Source organism: Ascidia mentula, chromosome 2 (genome assembly GCF_947561715.1).
Source record: "Ascidia mentula chromosome 2, kaAscMent1.1, whole genome shotgun sequence".
NCBI classification, from domain to species: Eukaryota; Metazoa; Chordata; class Ascidiacea; order Phlebobranchia; family Ascidiidae; genus Ascidia; species Ascidia mentula.
Genome location: NC_138567.1, coordinates 14,946,801 through 14,969,464, shown reverse-complemented (window position 1 = coordinate 14,969,464; position 22,664 = coordinate 14,946,801). Strand labels below are relative to the sequence as shown.

General features: G+C 36.4%; 4 protein-coding genes across 10 annotated transcripts; 2 read left to right on the top strand and 2 right to left on the bottom strand.

Moving 5' to 3' along the window:
• The first annotated feature begins 382 nt into the window (after positions 1-382).
• LOC145889347 (BRISC and BRCA1-A complex member 2-like) lies at positions 383-3,565 on the top strand. The gene is made up of 9 exons (XM_082980291.1): positions 383-524; positions 901-986; positions 1,051-1,210; positions 1,658-1,781; positions 1,844-2,022; positions 2,159-2,329; positions 2,497-2,579; positions 2,703-2,856; positions 3,099-3,565. The coding sequence occupies exons 1-9, from the start codon at positions 409-411 to the stop codon at positions 3,160-3,162; spliced, it is 1,137 nt and encodes a 378-aa protein (XP_082836417.1). The 5' UTR covers positions 383-408; the 3' UTR covers positions 3,163-3,565.
• A 124-nt stretch (positions 3,566-3,689) lies between these two features.
• LOC145888430 (uncharacterized) lies at positions 3,690-13,828 on the bottom strand. Of its 7 annotated transcripts, XM_082979171.1 has the most exons (25): positions 13,638-13,828; positions 13,336-13,472; positions 13,026-13,186; positions 12,518-12,743; positions 12,026-12,132; positions 11,837-11,950; positions 11,484-11,618; positions 11,047-11,138; positions 10,554-10,680; positions 9,907-10,035; positions 9,259-9,426; positions 8,857-8,949; positions 8,727-8,773; positions 8,432-8,543; positions 8,133-8,216; positions 7,463-7,552; positions 7,127-7,237; positions 6,677-6,859; positions 6,225-6,359; positions 6,075-6,149; positions 5,790-5,861; positions 5,547-5,669; positions 5,180-5,236; positions 4,335-4,466; positions 3,690-4,205 (listed from the first exon to the last, which is right to left on the bottom strand). In XM_082979171.1, the coding sequence occupies exons 1-25, from the start codon at positions 13,730-13,732 to the stop codon at positions 4,149-4,151; spliced, it is 2,862 nt and encodes a 953-aa protein (XP_082835297.1). In that variant the 5' UTR covers positions 13,733-13,828; the 3' UTR covers positions 3,690-4,148. The 7 variants fall into 7 exon arrangements, with proteins under 7 accessions (XP_082835297.1, XP_082835299.1, XP_082835298.1 ...); XM_082979173.1 differs by lacking the exon at positions 5,547-5,669; XM_082979172.1 differs by lacking the exon at positions 8,133-8,216.
• A 921-nt stretch (positions 13,829-14,749) lies between these two features.
• On the top strand, positions 14,750-18,705 carry LOC145888616 (uncharacterized). Its single transcript, XM_082979407.1, has 6 exons — positions 14,750-14,986; positions 15,261-15,356; positions 16,029-17,385; positions 17,707-17,766; positions 17,845-17,946; positions 18,507-18,705. The coding sequence occupies exons 1-3, from the start codon at positions 14,829-14,831 to the stop codon at positions 16,996-16,998; spliced, it is 1,224 nt and encodes a 407-aa protein (XP_082835533.1). The 5' UTR covers positions 14,750-14,828; the 3' UTR covers positions 16,999-17,385; positions 17,707-17,766; positions 17,845-17,946; positions 18,507-18,705.
• Positions 17,845-22,658, bottom strand: LOC145890229 (receptor polysaccharide phosphotransferase WefC-like). Its single transcript, XM_082981249.1, has 10 exons — positions 22,587-22,658; positions 22,142-22,213; positions 21,456-21,565; positions 20,739-20,850; positions 20,451-20,591; positions 19,940-20,076; positions 19,554-19,670; positions 18,909-19,125; positions 18,454-18,584; positions 17,845-17,926 (listed from the first exon to the last, which is right to left on the bottom strand). The coding sequence occupies exons 1-10, from the start codon at positions 22,656-22,658 to the stop codon at positions 17,845-17,847; spliced, it is 1,191 nt and encodes a 396-aa protein (XP_082837375.1).
• Positions 22,659-22,664: the final 6 nt, after the last annotated feature.

Sequence of the window (22,664 nt, the reverse complement as noted above, 5' to 3'; positions counted from 1 at the left end):
TTGTATTATATTCACGCCATATAATTATGGATACGAAAGCAACAACATTACTAGCAGACCACAAAACCGAACCAATGTAATTTGATTTAAAACACACGTTTTTGTATATGTTGGTACAGGTACAGGGTGTACAGGAGAGTTAAGAGTTAACTTTGTTTTATTTATGTTAAACTTGACTTGCTATGGTGAAGATAGTGCTTTAGCTGTCTGTTAGGCCCAACTAAACTGCATCCGTAAAAAGTATTTGCACTTTTTTTACAGTTTATAATCACAGCAAATCTTGTGAATCTTTTAGTTGTTTTTGTTAATGTATGTGATAACTATAATTTGTTGTTTAACGGCATGGGGCATACACAAAGCATGCAATATTTCTTATGCCTTTAGTGTTGGCTGTAGGGTCATTTTGTAATGGATTTAAGTGATTTAAAGCTTTATCCTTGGATCCGTCCATTTGTCAAGAGGTTAATTCAAGGCCCAACAGGATTTTGTGTTGGTGGAATTAAGACTGAAGACCCAATAAGCTCGTATGTTGTATAGGTTTAAAATATAAGTCTATCAAATTACTCCTTGTTGCCAGAACCTTGCGTCTGATTAAAACTAACTTAAATGTTAACATGACAAGATTAAAAGTTACCTGTTTTGGACATTTACAAAACCATCATTAAGCAACAAAAGCGCCATGGCCTAATTTTATTGCAGTGTGAAAATGTGGCAGACTATGCAGTCAAGGCATTTTTATGATTTAGACACTACCCCATGTATGAATAATGTGGCCTTGTTATTTTAATGTGCTGTGCAGATACAATATTGTTTTTGTCTTTCAAACAAGTGTTTCTGGATATCACAAAAAAAGACTTTAACGGATATCAAAATCAATCCACTAAAACTGTTGCTATTTAGAGCACCAGCCAGTGTTGAAGACAACCTTGGAAGCACCAATGACATCTTCAGCATAGCTGTCCCATTTGCTGGGGAAATACTTCGCAGTAATTTCATAGCAGAAAACATTAACATTATTCATTTACATTCACATATTAACACCCCTTGCAGTGCAAATTATCTTTGATGGAATAAATCACGATGCAGTGCCAGATATTCTTTTGCCCGATTATGAGGACTTTGACCCAGAATACGATGATATTAAAAGTCTCGCCAACTGGGATAAATCAGATGAAGCATGTTTGTTGCAAGCTGTCCAAGACATAATGGGGTATGGCCACCTCTTCTAAATGTACCAAATGAAAAATGCCTCGGTCTTGAATTTATTCAAAAAATACAAAAAACTTATTGTTGTCATTGCTTGTAAAAAGCTATCTTTACCAAAGAGGACAAGTTTTATCATTTCCAAGGCAATTTAAAAGTGTAAAGCTCTTCATGCCAGACATATTCTATAATCCCCTGAATTTAAGTCCAAGTAATCATCACCATTTTTTTAAATTATAAACTGTGTGATTTCTATGCAATGCAACACCTTTACTCCAATAACATGGAATATTAGAATAGTTAAAAAAAAGGTTTTTGGCAATTAATTTGAACAGGTGCTATATTTTGAAGAATAAGATTGTCTACCCGAACATCAAGTCATTTTGGAATTTATTTTAATAAAGGATTGTCTCGAAACATAACTTGAAAAACTGCTGTTTTACATTTGTTTCAGAATGTACAAACAACACCATCGCAAAAAGTGCTCCACAATAGATGAAAAATTTTCTGCAGAATTGCAAGAACTCTATGACTCTGAGTATGGAAACATTGAAGTTTGTTTGAAAAAAGCTGACAAGGTAAGAAAAAAATCCTCTTGAGAAGTTGGTAAATTCGAATGATTCGAACAATACTTTAACAGAACGGCGTTCGAAAAATAGTGAACATTCTTATTCAAATTGATGTTGATGCTTCTTCACTGGATGATCCAGACATGCCTCCTCCAGATATATTCATTCACAGTCCACTTTTGCTGATAAAAAATGACTTTGAAGCAAACAAGGTCGTTCCACTTCTTTATCTTCCACCAAGGATCGAGTAGTAAGTTAAGTTTGGAGACCTCTAGTAATATAAAAAACTTTCCTGGTCACTTCTACTTGTTTTAGACATCCATGTCAAACACTAATTGTTATTAGTAGTAAAATTTTTATTTGTTATTTGTCGCAATGATGTTTAGTCTGTTTGGTGGTCGCGGTTCATTAACTCCACCCTTGCACACACCGGGAACAAGTTTTCTGACTTACACAAATAAAATGAAGGAAAAGTTGCAGGACTCGATCAAACTTTTGTCGGAAAGTTATGGGAAGAGAAGAGAGTACATCGCTGCATTTCTATCTGTGTTTGCAGGGTAATAATTAGAACCTCAACAAACATGTTTAATGAGTACCAATATGTATTTTAATAAAATACTTTCTAATGAGCATGGTCATAATATCAACAAAAACTTTACCGTTAAACTTGACAGTTTGGAAAAAAAACATTTTTTATGTCTTATTTTATTGATGTTTGTTTCAGACATACTGTGGAATACGACGCAAAAAGCTTCCACAAAATATCAATGATTTTTTGTCACCAGACTTTCTTTTTTCTGGTTCACGGTATGTTGAATCATAAATATATAATTTACATGTTTATATTGTTTGCTTCTATAGAGGTTTCAAACTCCTCATGTGACAGTGGTAAATTCTCTGTATTCGGCACATATGTACTATTTTTTGCAGTGTCTTTGAATCGCTTTTTTCCCCGTGACCAACCTGCCATTAGTTTCCAGTCAGCTTATCATGTGAATAAGAAGAATCAGTTGTTTCAGTGGACCTTGAGTGATTATCCATACAGTCCCCGGTGGCCAGGCCAGGAAATGGCCAAACGGGCAAAGTGAGTACAATAGCAATTCAGTAGTGTTCAGTAGCATATGGCCATTGGGTAAAAGGCAATAAACAAGAAAAAATTTTATTAGTCAAACAAAGTAATTGTAAATTTATAATTTTAGCATAACTTGGGAATCTCTACTGCCTCTAAAACCTCAAGTTTAATTTTACTTGTTTAATTGCTTCCCTCTTTTTTAGGAACTGTTTATGTTTATTGGGGGAACTAACGATTTCAATTTTGTGTTTCAGGTCTTTCATCCTTGAAAAAATTGGGTTCTTCAAGGAAAATTGCAAACGCCAGGGAACTCTGTAGTGTTTCCCAAGCCCTTCTGTCAATCATTTGCACTTCTCAACAGTTTTAATGATGTGTTAAAATACTGTGTACTGTCAAAAATCACAAAAGAAATAGACTTTTGTGGAGTTACTGAGTTTTTAGCTGACATCACATGGTATCTTGGGCAATGCTTAGAAATCAGAGTTGATCCCAGCAGCACTAGATTTACTTTTGGTTGAACTAAAAGATGATTGCAAGACCACAAGGAATACCGACACATTAAATGAGGCAACAACTCAAGCGAATTTTCACATCCACTAGATGAGCCTCTATTACTTTATGTTGTCAATACCGTTTTGGCGAAATGTGCATGTGCAGAATGCACTCGTGCCTAAAAAATTGTCACACACTGTTTGAGTTTACGTGGCCCAAGGAAATAATAACAGGCTTTACTTGTGTGTGTGATTTTTGATGTCCTGTATTATATAGAACAAATACATCTGCAAAACCTTTAGCAACAGACAAGCTGCTAGATTAGCCTTCACAAAAAAGCACACCCCTTCTGCGATTTGGTCCATTATTTTATTTTCACCACCTCGTAAATAGAGCAATATTAAAGCAAACAAGATTTTTTGCGACAGCTACGCCACCATTGCACTGGCTACACTCCTGCTTGCGTCACGCTGGGCGCACGTCATCACGACGATGACGTCATTGGCTCGGCCTTTGGCGCATATGCCTGGCTGCGTACAAGTATGCAGAAATAGGATAACACTGGAGCCCACGGCCCCGAACACGCACGGTGATGTCCAGAGTCAAGGTAGTTATAGGTAAATAATTAGGTCTTGAACGTCAGTGGATGAGACGCGGGTATTTACACAACTGATTTTAAGGAAATCAACATGTTCTTGGCTGCCGCTCGCATGTCTAGAGTGCGCACGCTAAAGAAAATGGCTTCGGAAAAATAACAAATTTTGCTTTCAGCGCTTGTCGACTACGTAGCTGATGTGTAATGATTTGATTGGTTAATCCAACTCGCTGCTTGACGAAGACGATGATGAGCCGTTGGAGCTTTTGGAGTACTAGAAAAATAAGAGATTTATGAATTTGTATGTCAACCTACAGAAATAGTTTCTTTTCTGTGGAACATAATCAAGCAGTTTTCAACTTGTCATTTTAATCAACTTTTCATTTTGAGCTTCAAAACATACCTTTCGGATTAATTCACGATTTTTCTGACGTTCTTTGTTTAGTTGTTCCTGTGTTTGCTTCAGCACCGACTGCAACTTGCCAGCAGCGGTTCCAAGGTCCTTTGTGAGTTGCTTTTCCTTGTCCAAACGCTCCTGTATGTTAACACACAAACAGTATTTAATATTCTGTGTAGTCTCTTGTGTTGGAATCCAAAGTCCACACTGGAATCACAATACCAGACAATATAACTTAATCCAACAGAACAATTCAGAAGGACAACTCCAGGTTGTCAGGATACCATTTCACTAAACATTCGCATAACCAGCTACAAAAAGATAAACATATTGATACTATTCATATAGATACATCAGGAAAATGCTACAGTCAGTCATCATCAGAGGAGCGAAGTATCAACAACCATATAAATGTCGGTTACTATTTCCTTTAATAAGTAGACAAGTCTTTAAACGTGGATAAGTTTTACAATTATTGTATGTGTGATAATTTCTCATTTTAAAAATTTTCCTAATAAACTGTAAGCTGTAAATATACATAGCTGTGAAGATCAGAAATTTGTTTCTCAAAAACTGGTTGCAAACAAAAATATAATTGTGAACATGGTTGCGTGGCAAAACGAATTAAAATGCATTGCGGTGAAAAATCATGCTTTGCTGATTCCTTCAAAAAACACGTGGAACTGTTAGGCACCAAACTAGGTAGGAACAGATTAATTAACTTTAGCGCGTAAAATTCGAAAAGAATGGACTGCTTGAAAAATGCAAAATTTTGACGCTTCAACACCAGCATTTTAGAGGAGTAGGGGCTCATTTGGTTGAGTGTTAGTAAATAAAATGACAAATCTTGCCTTCAGTTTCTCAACTTCATCATCAGTTCCATTGGCTTGGAGGAGAGATTCACGCGGCTAGTGGAAAAACAACTCGGAATGAAAAACAAAAAATGTGGAAATGCAAAAATAAAGATTTTCTTTGTGTGAAAATGTTCATGCAACATGCAGCATAGTGAAGAGTACAGTTTACAACAATGGCAAGACAGTTAACTTCTTTTGGTGTGAACAGTGAAAATTCATGGAGAATTGGTATGTGAAACAGGAAAAAAAAGGCTAACAATCCAGGTTATCGATCTTAGCCTCACAAAGGAGTAGTTCAAAAACAGAAAAATACAATCAAGTCATGATTGCGGTCATTGTTAAGCAAAAGCGCACCCACAACTACCTGATCACCAGTGCTGTGCTCAATAATTAAATATCCCTGCTCATCCTCGGTTAGTTTCACACCACCGTCGGAAGCCGGAACCACAACGTCAAGCAATTCCGTTCCGGACGCTACGTCACGAAGCTACATCATTGCCAAGAAAACCAGCATTACGATGGCTACAATCGTTCAAGCATGACAGGTTCGTGTGCATGCGATGATTAAGTCATGCATGTATTGCGCAATTGTCAATTTTTCTTTTACCTCCGGGCTGATGTCTTGATTGGTTGAAAGGTCAGTTAGTTTTTGATTGCTAGTATTCAGCTCGGTCTGTGTCTGTTGAGGTTGTCAGGTTAGTGTTATTAGTTAATGAACAGTTTTGAAGCTGCGAGTTATGAAAAGCAAACTACTAATGACATGAAGCAGGATTGCGCAAGAAATGCTGCAAATTTACAAAGTATGGAACTACAGACTTTCATTCTGGCATTCTTGAAAATTCAACCGATATTCTAGATCAAAGCTAAAAAATGTTGAAAAGTGGGAACTAACCTCACTGAGTTCCACCTTCAGGTTTTCACATTCTTTAGTCATTTCCTCCAGCAAGGCTGATTTTTCATTTAAAACCTATGTAGGAATTTGAGGTTAAAAAAATTCAGAAAAAAAAATACGTTTGTTCCAGTGAAGAGTTATTCTTGTTACCTTTTCAATTCCATCTCTCAACTTCTTCTCCTCAATGATTGCTTTCTCTTTTTCCTCCCTGGCTTCCTGGATGATTTTCTGCTTCACATTTTCTTCTTCTTCAGCTGTCGCCTGAAGCTTGAGGAGAAGCTGCTCCTGTCAAATTGAAAGGAAGTTGTCAGACAAACGGTCAAGGTCAATTGATACACATTGAAACTTGTGAATACATTATCAAACATTAGAGCAGCGAATTTGTATTTTTTTGTAGAAGTTTACAAAACTGCATTATGTTTTCTAAGTATATTTCTATGAATATTTTGATGCTATTTTTGCAGCAAATTTAACACTAAAAAGACCCGACAAGTACGAAGTAAATTGTTCAGGTAATTATCGCACAGGTACAAATATTTATTTAATGTTTGTCAGTGTTTTTACCTAAATTCTACATTACAGAATCACATATTTAGGCTTACTGTGGAGCTGATGGCAGCTTTATATTTTTCAAGCTCCACTTTTTTCTCATTTAGCTGAACTTCCAGGGTTGAAGATTTCTCTTCAAAATCACGATTACGTTTAAGTGCAGAGTCAAGCGAAGTTTGGAGGGCATCAGATTTTGCAGACATTTTGTCTGATTTTGATTTTAGGTCTGTGTTCTCCTGCAAAACCAAGTAATCCCTCATTACTTTGTAAGAAAGTTTGAAATTTTGCCTGTGACAAAATACTTGTATGTTTTAAAGTGGACATTTTTGTAAAAAGAAGTTTCAAGGCGTATTCAGTATATCTAAAAAAAGAATGCATAAAGGAAAATGAAGATGTTGTTACTAACAATAGGTTTTTACATCAAAAGTAGTATTTTTTGTCATTCATGCTCTGTGGCTTGCTGTATGGATCAATGAGAACTTTGATCGTTGGCATAAACTCACCTTCTCAAGGTCATCAATTTTAGCTTTGGCACAATCATTTAGTTCGTTGTTAACAACAACCACAGACTGAGATGCAGATGCAACGAAAGTGGTCAGCCATTGTGGAAATTTCTAAACAACAGAATATTATTTATTACATACTTTTTGTTAAATATTCTTAACCCTTTTGGCTGTTTTGTGTGAAAGCAGCCTTAAACAGATTACATTGCAGTCAACATTACAACAAACAGGTTATCTGTTTCATACACACACATGGCGAATACCAGTAGTTTACTTTGTACAACACAATTTTTGAAAAATTATCACAAGCATTTCAGGGAGTTGTCAAGTGTGTACCTTGTCATTGGACGAAGCATCAGGAAATGCTTTTTGTAGGGCGGCTTTCACTTCACTCTCAGACTCTTGAACTGCTTTGCATACTTCTTCCTACAATCAAAACACAACACCACGTCATTCCAACTTCCTAATTATGGCATCACAATGTATGACATAACAATGTTTTGATTAACTTGGTAAAGTCTTGGATGCTGTATTGTCCGTTCAAATTTCATTTAAAAAGGACATGCAGTCAGTAAAATTATTATTGCACATTTCAACTGGTAGAATTAGAATTTTTTTGCTGAAATTTGAAAGTTTGATTTTGGCAAAAATTACTGCTGAATTTTATGATGAATTTAGGTTTGGTATATGTTTGACAGTGATGTTACTTATTGTACACTACTTTCTCATGTGGATAAAAAAAAACTAAATGAAAAACAATTAGATTTCAAGCATTGTCTCAATATTTTAGAGATCTACGATTCTGCATCTCATTTAGTTTTTCCAAATAAAATAAAAACATTCTCAATACAACATTTTGCTATGATGGCAAAATATTGAAATTAGATGACACAGAAAAACAAAACAATGACCCCAGTGCCACAACACTTCAAATTCTGATCATTAAATTCTGCCACAGTGGCGTCAATGAATCATGCATGGTCACATGACTTCATGCATGACTGACCTTCGCAGCAGTGACACGCTGCTGTGCCATTTTTTCTGCGACCGAAACTGCGTCCATTGCCTTCCAGTTTTTCTCACGGAGTTCCTATTTGAAAAAGGTTGCAAAGTGCTACATTTCAGAGTTGACACTTGCAAAACTACATGTGGCCTTGGTTAGGACAATACCCTTTTTTTCATTTTTTCAGAACTCCTGTTTAGTTAAGTTGTATTCTGGTAGAGGGAGCATCAATATTTTTTGCAAAAGAGAATATTTTGTAAAGTTTAGGAATATAATAGTGCCAAGATGTAAACTTTGCTTACGTTGTTCTTTTTCTTTAGTTTCTCCACCTCTTCTTGTGCTTGTTCAATCTTGGTGGTCTGGGAAGCAAGGTTGTTCTTCAAATTACTTATTTCCTCGTCCTTTTCATTGATCCTGAAAAGATTTTTTAACTTTGTTAAATGTATGGTTCAACAGGTTTAACTGCAAGAACAATCCCCAAAGTTAAAAAAAAACTTTAGTTGTTAAACGCTTGGTTTTCTAAACTTATTCAACTTCATGCAAAAATGTTAGGCCATTCTTATGGTGCAAAAAAAGTAAATACACAGTTATACTCACGTTGCATCTTGCTTTTGCAAGTTTTCCTTCACAACATTACCACTAGCCTGTAAATAATAAAAACGTTTTATTTATCAACACAACAAAAATAAAAATATTCAATTAGAAAATTATGAGAATTGTTTCACACCTTGAATTCATTGAACTTCTTATTCAGTTCATTTACTTCAGCAGCAAGCTGTTCTTCTTTCACTTTATGGTCTCTGTTTATCGCACGCTCTTTCTGTAGAAAAAATACACAATATTGGTAAAAAGTATATAAATTGTACAAAACACACACACAGAAGCCTTTACACAAGCCCAAAATGGTAGGCTGCTGTCTGAAAAACCGGTTTGCATTGTATGTGGAATAAACTTATTCCAGGAGAAGCTCTCAATGCCTAGATTTTGTAACTTTCTTTGTTAATTATCTATTGTGTATTATGGTGTTTTACGGGATTTACTGCCTAACATACACATTGTAAGGTAATAAATAATTCACAAAAAAATTGTGCTGGTTTATAACAGCAGGGCATTGCTTTTCGTAACTTACAGCAAGCTCCTCAGCTTTTTCCGCATCTTTAGAATCCATTTCTTCCAGACGTTGTTCAAGAGTTTGTTTTGTCTCCATCAGACTTTTATATTCTTCGTCTTGTTGTGCTTTTTCTTCGTTTTCGTCCGCCAGAATGGCATTTTGTCCCAGGAGCTTCGCAGAATCCGACTGTTAGGTGGCAGCAAAGAGAAAAACAATGGAAGGTGTAAAGGTTGTGCTGTGCGTGGATGAGAATACAAAACCCAGTGTACAAAACAATCATAGTGAAATGAAGATGAATGGTTACAGTGATTGGAAAAATGCAAGTGTATTTAATTACAACATCTCTATGGCGTTAAATTACAGTGAATCTTTACTGTAAACTTTACTTTGGTTTAATACCCTAATCACTGACCAACACCACACAACTTAACATAAACATGTCTTGTCAAAAACCTGAATAAGATTGTTGTTTCAAAAAGAAAACCAACCATAATTACTTTCAAGGTGAAAAATCACAAGGCAAAATTTACAGACAACAAAAAAAATGGTAATTAATTCCTACAAAAAAAACTACAAAATATCACTACAATCTGGTAAAACGGTGCAGCGAGTTACAGTGCAATGCATAAAAGAGAAAATCATGCAAAGAAACGCCACTTCCCCCACCTGCATTAATTGCAACTCAGATTGGGCTTTTTGGAAGACAGAATCAAGTGACTCATATTGGTCATGAGCTTCGTGCAGTTCTTTGGACATTTCTTCCAATCGTTGCGAATATGATTTCTCTATTTCGGCCTAAATAATGGGTTGTTCTCGTGTCATTTGGATTGTAATTATAAATCTGGACACCTTGAGGCATCTAATATTGTTCTGTTTTTTTTATTTTTTTAAAAAACTGTCCAGATAATTGCGTGGTCATTAAATATTTATGTGTGTGATGGTAAACTGACAGCCGTAAACGATCAATGTCATGTTCTCGGAACTAAAATACATTTCCAACCCTCCCAGTACTATTACAACATTACACAAACGCACTCCAGCTAATTCTGTTCATTATGTGTTACTTACACTACATTTCATTTATTTCATTTATGTGCAATATTTCCTACCGTACATCTACAAAAAGTGACATGCAACTTTTTTCTGATGTGAACTAAGAAACTTGTGACACTAATTAAAACCCACAATAATAACTACAAATCAATTAATAGCATGTGCAACAAGTTCCGAAGAAAGTTTCGTCCCCGTAAAGCATTATAGATAACACTACTCCTAAATATAGCAGATGACTCTCAATCTGCACTGCTATGTACCTGCTTCTGGTAGTTTCCAGTGTATTCCTGTATCTTTCTCTCCATCTCCGTTCTTTTTACTTCACTCTTGTTCAGCTCCTCCTGAAGCTGACTCACCTGTGAAGAGAGTCGACCCTTCTCCTGCACACTAAGGAAGAAGGTGGATTAAAGAGTGTTGTTACACAAATTTTCTTTTGTTTAGTAACCAACATATTACTTTTGCTCTACATTATGTCAAACCCACATACAAACCATAACTTGATCAAACCCATGTAAGTTTTGAATTTGTTCTCAAACAATTTATTGCAATTTTACTTTAAAAGTTGATTGGATTAGATGATTAGATTCATCCAGATTTGATTCTTAACAACCTTACTTGAAATATCAAATTACATGAACATGAGCTACAATAAGACCACAAAGGGTGTCAAGTCGATCAAGATGTCCACATGTTTCTTGTTCATAAAAATTTGACTGATCTATTGTTTAAATTATTATAAAGTTTTCTGCTTACTCTTTAGCATTGGCTTGAACCGTCAACTTAAGAATATCATTTTCACGTTTGTATTTCTGCAATTCTTCATTGTTGGTGTTTGAACTTGCCATCTGTAAATTAAATTACACATTAGGAATAACTAAAAGAAATCATTGTAAATAAGTTATAATAATAATTTACATCAATTTGACGATGTCAGTAACAAATATTCATAAAGTTCATAACAACAAATAGAATCAAGTTGCCTCTATATTTGAACGTGCATCAATACATGTATATGGTGCAGACAGCATTTCGTAGTAATTACTGCACATTGTTTTCAATCAAAATGCACACCTTGCAATTATGGTTAAATGAAAAGGAAGTGTTGTAAAGAAAATTCCAAAGAAATGCCCTCAAGGCATGGAATTAGAAAAACCAGCCTCTATCCACAAATAATAGAAGGAGTCACATACCTGGAGATGTGCCTTCTCCTTGGTAAGAGTTTGGAGTTGGGCTGTAAGTGACTCACAAGTTTTCCTTTGTTGTTCAAGGTCTTTTTCGTATGTAAACACTTTGCTTTCGTGTTGATTTGTCTCGGATTCAATCCTCTGAAAATGACCAAAACCACAACTTAGCCTTGACTCATCAAGCCAGTATATGAATCATTAGACAGATTAATGACAGGAAATTTCAAGTATTTTCACAGTACGTCAAGAACTGAAATAGTCATATCAAAAACCTACAACTTTATGAAAAATTTAACTAACTTAATGTGAGTTAAAAAAAAATTGAAAAATTATGAAAACAGGATGCCCAAGTTACTTACTGCTGTAAGTTCCTGTATTCTTTTCTTATTGGCAATGGCATCTTTGTTATTCTGTTGATTTTCAGCATCTTTTACTTGAAGTTTTTTCTTCATTTCCTTGTACTCACCAATGCACTAACAAATAAACACAATTAAACAGTGTTTTATGTTATATATATACAGAAAGCACAGCTTGTATTTGTCACTCACATTGAATAGTTCAGCTGTACCAATTTTCATTTTGAGAATTTCAATTAATTTCACCACAACTTTTTGATCCACTGAAGCCATTTGCATGTATTCAATCACTGGATTTTCTACAAAAAAGTAACGTAGTTAGTCATACATATGGGACAAAAAGCATATTACATCAAAAGTAATGAACAGGATCCTAGAACAAATGATGTTTTTACCAACCAAAATTCATATACCAGAAAAAGACTGCGTTCCCAGGCAAACATAACACACCCTGAAGGCAAACTTGTTTGAATTTACATTTCTTGAAACCCGGTTATTCTCTTTCGATACCACAACCAGTAGTTTTGCCACAATGACTAAATATTGACAGACAAATATATATTTTTTCCGAAATTGTAACGCCATCCAAAATACAAAAACAGGTAAATTAATACGAAAATCTTGATAAAAATTCTGACCTAAATTTACATTAATTTAGCATTAACTTAATAAACTATAATATACCTTCAGTAACTTTTTCCTTTTTCTTTTTGTCTGTGGTGACAGCTACCTTTGCTGGCTGTGATTCTTCGCTCAAAGAAACTTTGGCTTCTCGAGGTTTTGCCTTTTGGGCTGGTTTGCTTTCAGTCTTTGCTGGTGCTTGCTTAACGACAGGAGCAGCTTTTGGTACCTGACTTGGGTGTGGAGGTGACGCCTTTGCTTTTTGCACCTTTTCCTGAACTGGGACAACCTATTACACAAAAATGATTTTAATGATCAATGGTTTATTTTTAAAACATTACAATTTATTTTAAACCAAGTGAAACATGGCTTTTCAGTTGCTGTTATTTGTCAGCGAGACTCACTTCACATCTTTCAAAATATACAATTTTTAAAAATACCAAATTAAGAATTTTTAGTGCCAAAAATAACAATCTTACTGGCCAGTAAATTTTTGTAAAATATGTAACTTGAAAGGCAGAAATTTCAAAGAATTAAATAATGGCTTTGCGCAAAATATAAAATGAAAAACCTTGGGTACAGGAGTGTCTTTCTTTTTGACCACTTTTGGCTCAACTTTTCTCTTTTCAATTTTTTTGTCTTGCATGATGGGAGTTTCCTTGGTTGGTTTAATTTGAACTTCATGCACAGGGGAAACCCCTTCAATACCCTCCACTTTGCCGTTAACAACTCCTTCAGAACAAAACAACACATATAAAAACTCAAATCGGACAAAAAAAATTGCCTGTCCATATACAGAACCACAATTTCCCAAAAAATATTCATTAGGTGATTAAAAATATAGTTATAAAATATGTCAATATGAATTGGGGTGTATATACCTTTTTTCTTTTTTTGCTCAAATTTTTTCTTGAAGTGCTGGCGCTTTTCTTTGTTGATTTGGGAACGTTTTTTATTTTCTTCCTCTTTTTTGCGTTTTTGCTCAGCAACCACTTCTTCAAAGCTAGTTTCCTTCATACTAAAGAAAAGATATATTGTGATTAAACATTGCGTAACAATCCAAATTTGCCACAACTGTAAACAATATTCATTACATATTTTGCTGTAAACTTTTTCAGGTCTTAAAGGTATCAAGAACATGCACTATAGTTTAATGTTAACCAGTGTAGCACCAGGTTTTTACCTAAAAAATGAAACTGCTGCCATTATCAGCCCGCCGACAACAACGACAAGTCCAAATCCAACCATTGAGAAGATTCCTGATTCACTGAATTCCATTTTTGGGATCCACAAACAAATAATTCAAATTTTTGGAATAGTTTTTACCAATGGTTCATTCCAAAGTATTGCACAAAGTGTTTAAAGTCTATGTCCAGACCTACACAAAAATTGTTAAATTGTTACAATGATATCTCAGGATAACGTAGAGTTAAAACATGTTAAGTCCAAACCAGTTGTTACAATTTGATATTTTTTAGCTACGTAAGCGAGACACGTAGAGCAATCTACCACGGCAAAACACAAGAAAAGTCCAGCCTCTAAACCTTTTAGAACCACCTGCTATGCATAAAACCCCAACCCCTACCAGGTGAAAACTCTGCAACAGCGTCCCTTTCAAGTGAATCTATGGCAATCACACAAGCCGTCCTTGAACTGACGATGCGGTGCCACGTCACTACGCCGCGACTCTAAACCCCCAGCGTGACTTCACTTTCGCTACGCCAGTATCGTGCTGTGATTCACATACTTCTGTTACTTTTCGCTTTTACCGCTAAAGCGACGCCGGCGACCCATCGCTCGGCACCGGCCAAGAGACATCTCATCAGCTGATGCCGACGTCACTGTGTTACGTCAACAATACGACCGGGAAGTGAAAAAATCCAACACGTCGCAACAGTCCCGGATGTAGTTGCGTGACAATGTGTCAAGTGCGGGGAAGCACCAGCTATTGGAATTCGATTTGTATTTTTCAAGTTGGCCGTTTTGTTAACTATGGAATATTTTACAAAGACAGTTTTTAGCAACACAGAATAAAAATGCATTTTCAAATGCTAAACGCACATTTAGGACCTAAAATAATACATTTTGTTTGCAACACAACGTAACCAATTCACTCTGTATTTTTTAGGGACTATAACAAAACCATTTTGATAATACTATTTACTGAACTCAACACAATTTTATTTTACACCTATTATAAATCACGGTACACAACACTTTTGGTTTTTGAAAAGTATCGATTGTTCACCAACCGTTAGCTGATCACGTGACAAATGTCCATTTTGGATTTGCGAACAAACCAGTCGCATGGTTGCTTAGTTTGTAAGTTAAGTTTGTTATTTTATCTGTGCTAAAACCAATTTTTGCAAACAAAATGGTTAAGATATTCGTTGGCAACATAGCCGATGGAGTTACAAATGAGGATATGCGTCAACTTTTTGCACAACACGGAAAAGTTACGGAATGTGACGTTCTTGGAACTTACGGTTTTGTTCATATGGAAAACGAGAACGAAGCTGAAGAAGCCATTAAGTAAACATTTACTTTTGCTTTATGTAACCTTTTGTGCCAATACTGTTAATGTCATTGTGATCGGTTGTGTGGTTATGTTTTGTGTGTTTATTGCCCTGAAATATTGACTGCAACTTTTTTGCAATTTTATATGCAATAAAATAATTAGCAATGCATTCACATACAAAAAACATTGATTTGTTAGCACAAAATTGATTTTCGTCGAAACAAATGCTTACAAATTACAAACTTTCCAATCTAGTTTATTCCTAGAATGTTTTAATTTTGTTTGCAGAAAACTGGACAAGCATGACTTGAAAGGAAATCCTATTAATGTTGAAAAGAGCAAGGGTGGGAGAAGTGGTGGAGGATTCCGTGGTGGCATGGGAAGGTATATTTTCACTATTCTTTATGAATTGGAAATATCAGAAAGATATTTTGTCAAGTGTAGCCTATACTTCTGTCGCTTACTGGAGTCCAATCAAAATTATTTTTGCATGAATAGTGTAATTAGGATAAGAAATCGATGCTCTTCTATCCAACAGCATATCGTTTTTTGTTAAATAACTACAGAACAAAATTTTGATTATCCCAGATCTGAAGTGTTATTTCTTTATTGACTTAAAACAAAATTTTTGCTTTATTGGTTTTAAGACAAGTTGAGTTTTATTTCATCTTTGTCTTGTCTGTACAATATTTTTGTGTGCCAAGGGGTGCTTCTCTATGCAACAGTAGTAAGTTGAATCATGCTTGCTAACTATTTCATTGTAAATCTATGTGGAGTCAGTATGCTAATTATCTGGGTATATACAGTACATAATTTAAAAATGTGGAAAGAAACTCATTGGTCATTCGCTTTTATTTAATTTTGCGGTTTAAATCTGCTGTAGGCTGAAGTCACTGGTTCCTTGAGTACTATAGTTTCTAGTGCTCTAAACACCAGTCTATCAAAAGAAATGCACTAGAAGCTATAGCAGATAAAATGGTCCTACACCCCTTTAATAACTGGCCTTTTGAAAATTGCCATTTGTCAGTGTTGGTTTATTTAATGCGCGGATTTTAGAGGTGGGATGCGTGGAGGTATGAGAGGCGGACCTTCAGGTTTCGGGGGTGGCTTCCACCAGCCGTATCTCGATAACTCGGCGACAGCAAAAACAGCGCGACGCTCCGGGTGCACTAAATTGCACATTGCGAATCTTCCTGACAATATTCACTCCGTGGAGCTGCGGCAGTTGTTTGAGCGATACGGTTATGTTGCCGAATGTGATGTGGTCGAGGATAGAAAAATAGCATTTGTCCACATTGAAGAATCAGCCACTGAAGCCGCAATCCAAGGACTGAACGGCTACAACTTTAAAGGGGTGCCACTAAAGGTGCAACGATCAAAAAATCAAAACAACCCAATGAACGACCGTCCTGCTTTGCCCATGCGTGGCGGTTCAAGGGGTGGCATGATCCCCACCATCCAAGGTCGCGGCCGTGGTGGCATGTTCAATCAGGGATCGCCTGGTCCAATGTCACGCAACGGTGGTTTCGGCGGAGAATTTCGCGGCGAACGCCCTCCTCCTGCGGCTGAAAGATATGGCTCCAACGGCGAATCGAGCTTTGGCGAGCATAACTTGCCCCCTCCTGCCAAGGATAGAATGGAATTGCTCGATCTGCTTGATAGGCGACGTCGTTTAGAAGCACTTGATCCCTATGAGCGACGCCTTATCGCTTGTCCAGATCCGTTTAATCTGCCCCCACCTCCTCCAGAATACTTGCGCCTTCTCCGCGAACGCGCACTAGTGAAAGCAAGACTGCCACTGCCACCTACATCCAATACCCTTACTCGCACGCTGCCCACGGCCGGTTCAGCAACCACATCAAGTGCTTTGACGAGAGCAATCATAGCTCGACGTGCCGCCGCAACTTCGCTAAAAGATAAACTACAGGGTGGAATGTACGATCCCTACGGCGGCGTTGCAGCTGCTAAACCGGTTATTGCACCGTTAAAATACGAAAGTGCCTACCAAACCCACTCGGAATATTAGTAATCCGTACTGTGGGTAAATTCAGACAATAATATGTACATAGACATTCTTTTTACGTTGTGCTGAAAACCCTAAATTCGCCTTTTGTAAATATACCCGGATTTAAAATACTTCGTTGGTAATTACGCCGGGCTATTTGTTTTTACAAAGTTCGTTGCTTTTTCTGTTTTCACTGACCAAGTTAAGAAGAGTGGGTGGCGTAAAAATGCAGCGTAGCTTTTGCCGCCACTATGTTGCGACGTTCTGTGTGATTCCATGTGTGTTGTGACGAAATGTACGCACGTTTTTTTCCACCGGCGAACGGCCCAAAAGACCACGGTTTCTTACCAATACGCGGCGCGCGAAACTTCGGACGGAGCGATGGTTGAAAGCGGCGGAAACGCAAAGGTGACTTTTTACACATTTTTACAGTTGGTTGTTTCGCGGGGATGGGACACATGCTCTTTTTTCCGGTTAGTTTGCTTCCATTCTCGTTTGTCCAACTTCCAGAAATATGTCCCATCCCCTCGCACACGTGCTATTCCGACTTTACGTAATCCGGCCTGTTTTTATGCACAACTCAACTGACTCAAACGACTGAACTAGTAGTCACAATCGTATATTTATTCGCAGTTATGTGAAACTTGCGTTTTTACAGGTGGTATACGCACTGAACAACTTAACAAACAGTAAGTTATGAACAAAACTAACAGTATCTTTTATAATTAGGTTGTGTCAGACTACACTCGTTTGCTGCGACGGCTGATTACCTAGCAGACCAAAAACCAGGTAAATTGATAAATAATGGAAGTGCATACATTGGCGGAAAAAAATATCACTGGAGTTTCATAAAAATGTTTTTCACAGCTAGTCATTTTCGAATGAAGATGGTCGTGGAAAGAGTTGATTAAGTACTCTTCTACTGGAGGTCAATGCATTTTCAACATTTCTGGAACGTAATGCAACCAGGTATGATTTTATTACTGTACAAAGTTTACATTTAAAACACCGTTATAGGAACACTTTCAAGTTTACATAATATACTTAAAGAAATGTATTTATCTTTTGGGTAAATACGTTTAAATTTGAAGTTTGAGGTTTTAAAGTGAAAACCGCATCATATGTTTCAAATGCAAACACAATCATTATCCAGAACGTTTCAAATCACTTGCGGCCAATGCGCTTTTTTTTTGGTCATAATTGACCATTGTATGACAACAAAGGCAACTGTAAGGTTGAAAGTAAAAGAATGTGTGTGTTCTTTGTGCTAACAAACGCGATAATTGTTACGTTGTAATGGCCCGTGAAGCCGTCATAATGGGTTTTTATGCGTGTTGTAGCTGCAAGCCCTATTGTGAAAAAAAAACGTTTTGAAATGTGCACTTTATGTCTACCTCGCAAACAATGCCCTTTTGTGCGTCTGTAAGATTAAAGATTACAATAGAGCGCGCAAAAAAGTTTTCAAGGTGCACTTACATTCCAGAATAATTAATTTTGTCGTTTATGCAAATGAATTTCTTCGTTTTCAGCTTCAGCCGTTCGATGAGGTCGCCCGCCTCCGAGAAATCGTTTCCAATCTCCACCAACGTTTCTTCGCCAGGAATGATCTGCGGAATTATCGAAACAATAACGTCGTCGCCCAATAAATGTTTTTTATCGTTGCCTGAAAATGGTTGTGATCTCCTGACTTTAGTTTGCGTTCAATGTTTGTTCAGACCAAGCAGGTCAAGTGTGGCACCACATTAGAACTTTCAAACAGCTTCTCAGTGGAAGTCATGCGCACCGAACAAGCTTTTTCTTACCATGTTTCATACAATAAATCCTCGTGCAGGAAAAATTAACTTGGTTTAATTCTCCGACGTTTCGTCTGCCATACAGTCACAATTTTTTAGACGAAATGTCAGATAAAAAAAACAAGTTAATTGTTTTACCAGTAGATCAGTCCTATGGCGAATTGCAGTAACAGCAGCACATAACTTAGTTTTGTAAACTTCAGTAGCCCAAACCTTGTAAAGGATATTCCCTTCGCACATGATGTATCCATAGTAAGCCAAGGAAAATTGCATGTCGTCGGACTGCCTGAATCGGTGTGAAGATGTTTGATCGAATAGTCTCCTAAATTTCTGTTGAAGTTCTGTCATTGTAGACCTAAGAATTACGTCAAAATAAAATGTAATTTAATGCCCGGAACGTCGATTTTGTCTAACAAACGTTTGGAGGCATACAGTGGCGAACAAAATTAAGCTTTGTAACTGCTGGAAAATGCATTGAAACTATCATGATATTACAGAAAGAATACATTGTTTACTATATGTTAACACAAATACAATGGCGTTTGAGCTAGGCCAGAGGTCGGCAACCCACGCGCGTTTTGTACAAGTTGCAATAAATTCGGTGCTGAAAATGCAAAGAACGCTTGCTTTCATGATGCGTGTAAAAAAGGGTCATAACAACCTCCTGAAATAGGTATTGTCGTTTGTGGATGTTTTAGTTTTGAGAAAAAAGGAATGTATATAACTGGCACTTTGCATGCTAAAGGTTGCCAACATCTGAACTAGGAGCTATTTGTTTCGTACTTGTTAATCAAATAAGGTACGTGCGCGATTTGATGACTAAGTTCTTGGCTGTACACGGCCTTGTACAGGTGTGCTACGAACCGCAACGAGTCGCTGTACACATCGTTGGCTATTTGTCTGCGGAAACACAAATATCAATTCATCCTAACATTGTTTGGAACTATTTTGCTGAAAGAAATAGCATAACTTCCTTATTAATTAACTTATAATTTGGAGAAAAAACGTTGTATTAACTTATTAATTTGGTCTTTTTTGTAGCATTTTTCTGTTATAGCTGTATGGATCTTTGGGTCTATTAGGATTGTTTGTTGCACGCATTTGTTTACCAAAAGTTACAGAACACTCTTTATATCAAATTACAACCGATAATATCGTGATCATCATACCGCTCCGAGGAAATAATTTCTCCTAATTCAGGAACAACAACTTCTCCAACTTCGTGCTGCTCATTTAAAGAAGCAATCTTTCCGCCGAGATATATTTGTAGCGATCCATCTTCTGATATAAAGTCTTTGGCAGTAACCTGAGAACAAAATTGGCAATCAAATGTTTTAATTCTTTTCGACCTTTTTCTGTTTATAAATCTATACTGTGTACAGAATACCTTACATAATGGAGGATTGTTACACACAATTGTATTTTTTTTTTGGTGCATTATATTCAACAAAGAAAAAGATTATGAGCTTGTTGGTGATAATTAACGCGGTCCGTATCACGTCGGAGTGTGTGTATATGCTTCACTTTTAAAAAATATTGCTGCAATTCAAACCAGCGTTTCATAAAATTTCTCCCGTCACTGTATCATATGTTTTAAAAAAAGGGTTTTTGAAAACAAAACACAGCTTACTATGCTATAATCTCGAAACTGCGATGTTGCATAAAATTAAATGGTTTTACCGGTGCTCCGAGTATAAAATCATCATTGAAGTAAAGGAAATTCTCACTAAGTCCTGGTATTTTGTGAAGGTGAACTTCAATGGCCGGAGAACTGAATGTTGGAAGGTGCGACAGGTTTTCAAATATTTCGGTGTGCGATACCTGGAAACAGCATTTGTGACCGATAGCAGAGTTCGGGGTCTTTATGAGATCATCAATGCATGCAATTCACGCAAAATGGTAACAGCATGCTGTATGTGTGATGGTCACGAAGGATCAGTTTCATCACTATAAGTCAAAATCACTGACCACGTTTATTTTGGGATGTTTGGTGTTGAGCCAGAAAGGAACTTGTCCATTTGTCACCAGATAAATTTTGTGAATCCACGGTGCGTTCGTTTCCAACGAGCGCAAAGATATTCTAAATATGAAGGTACAACCAAATTTGTAAAATTAATACTTCTGAATGTAATTTTTGATTACAAAAAGCTGGTGGTCGTATAGCAGGGCATTACCAATGCTGGTTTGTTTTGTGTAATGGCATGTGGGCCATGGAACTTGATAAAATCAACGCACGATTGTTCACGAAAGTTCTCATAGCATTAAAAACTAACACACTGTAAAACAATCAACGACCTGCAACAGGCAGCCGGTGCGGCGCACCTTGCCGGGCCCATACGAGTTTATTGGCTCTGAATATAAATGTTCCTTTACAAAAGCTTTGGCTTTCCTTTTTAAAATATAAATGTTTTCTATGAAATTTCTGCCGCAATAACTTTAAGCCTCCTTTTGTGCATGATTTCCAAAAAAGGTTTTACACCAGCTTTGATGCATGGCGATTTTTCCAAAGCGCGAAAAAGATTTAAAACAAGCTTTTTGGGTTTACGACCCCAACCATTTTCATACAGCCCGCAACATTCTTCTTGGCCTCTTCTTTATACGTAGATGTGTTCGGTCTTTCTAAATCCTCCTCAACCTATTACAAAACCCTGCTATGAGAAACTAAAATATTTTAAATGGCAATACCTGAGTTCGTCGTTGTCGTGGTAGCGCTTGTAGATATCGTTAAAATTAACGTATAAATTATCCTGGAATCGTCGGAGGGAAAGTCCAAATTCTTCATCTGAACCGTTTACCTGAACAAAATTTTATATAACTTAAAAAGAAAAACTAACAACTGCAAAATTTAAATGTGCAACTTTAATACCTTCCACTTGTGTAACAAAATGCGAGGTGATTTAAAATCAAAATCATCTGTCAAATTTTTTTCCATGCAATGAAAACTTTTGTTTAGAATACTTTCAGAGTAAATACTAATTGTTCCGAATTTATAACAAATAAATGTGCTTCCAAGCCGTCACGTTAACTTTTTTTTGAAACTTTTTTCGTTTGAAACCGATTTCTCTCAACCTGGCTTTCTGACGTGACCTAGATATACGATATTATTTATGTGTGGCTCAATCTTTTTAAACTTGGCTATATACAATCTCTGTTTTCCAATGTCTAAAATATTGTCACTCATCTACATCGTGGCCTATATTAAATAAGTATGTGTCACAGCCTTGATAAAAAAAAAACACTGTTCTAAATACACCTAGTGCTATGGGAAATGGTCGTAGGTGGTCATAAACCAGAAGTAACAAATATAACCATGTATAGTTGTGTGCATCATAATTGGTTGCAAAATTTGCTGCTGATTGAATCAAACTTACCCAGGTATAAACAACATCAATTTCATCCAATAGAACGTCTTTCCGTCGAATAAGAGGGAAAATCTGCAAAATCTGAATTGTTTTGTTTGTTAGCTGTGGTATATTTCGTTGCTTTCTTGTTTATCCTATTTACAAGTATCCATGAATAGTTACTTCCTTAAAACCCCATCATAAAGGTTACATGTGCAAGTCCGATACAAGATAAAGCGAAACAGTCAGCCATAAGGTCAATGCATTAATTTTCATTAATTCTTGAGGTTGTTAAGGCAATAACAATACCGTATTTCTATTGCTGAACTAAGTTAACAACAACTGACTGGTGCTAAACAACTTACATACTTTCCCTTGTGATTGCAACTAAAACCATTGTAGCTCTCTAAATGCTTAATATTTATTTACAAATATCGCAATATTTGACAAATTGCACACGTGTTGTTGTTCTCACCTTTTCAAACAGAAAAACTACCAGAAGAAATAGGAAGAAAGCACGGAATCTTCTTTGCTTAAAAATAGACATCGGTCC

Coding starts and splice junctions, on each gene's coding strand:
- LOC145888616 (XM_082979407.1), top strand. CDS start 14,829: ATGGTTAAGATATTCGTTGGCAACATAGCCGATGGAGTTACAAATGAG. Junction 14,987..15,260: donor GAAGCTGAAGAAGCCATTAA/GTAAACATTTAC, acceptor TTTTGTTTGCAG/AAAACTGGACAAGCATGACT. Junction 15,357..16,028: donor TTCCGTGGTGGCATGGGAAG/GTATATTTTCAC, acceptor CGCGGATTTTAG/AGGTGGGATGCGTGGAGGTA.
- LOC145888430 (XM_082979171.1), bottom strand. CDS start 13,732: ATGGAATTCAGTGAATCAGGAATCTTCTCAATGGTTGGATTTGGACTT. Junction 8,544..8,726: donor TTGCAAAAGCAAGATGCAAC/GTGAGTATAACT, acceptor AAATCTTTTCAG/GATCAATGAAAAGGACGAGG. Junction 6,860..7,126: donor AAATTGATGACCTTGAGAAG/GTGAGTTTATGC, acceptor TTGGTTTTGCAG/GAGAACACAGACCTAAAATC.
- LOC145889347 (XM_082980291.1), top strand. CDS start 409: ATGGATTTAAGTGATTTAAAGCTTTATCCTTGGATCCGTCCATTTGTC. Junction 525..900: donor ACTGAAGACCCAATAAGCTC/GTATGTTGTATA, acceptor GTTGCTATTTAG/AGCACCAGCCAGTGTTGAAG. Junction 1,782..1,843: donor GTTTGAAAAAAGCTGACAAG/GTAAGAAAAAAA, acceptor ATACTTTAACAG/AACGGCGTTCGAAAAATAGT.
- LOC145890229 (XM_082981249.1), bottom strand. CDS start 22,658: ATGTCTATTTTTAAGCAAAGAAGATTCCGTGCTTTCTTCCTATTTCTT. Junction 20,592..20,738: donor AACATCCCAAAATAAACGTG/GTCAGTGATTTT, acceptor TGCTGTTTCCAG/GTATCGCACACCGAAATATT. Junction 17,927..18,453: donor AAAATTAATTATTCTGGAAT/GTAAGTGCACCT, acceptor ATTACGTTCCAG/AAATGTTGAAAATGCATTGA.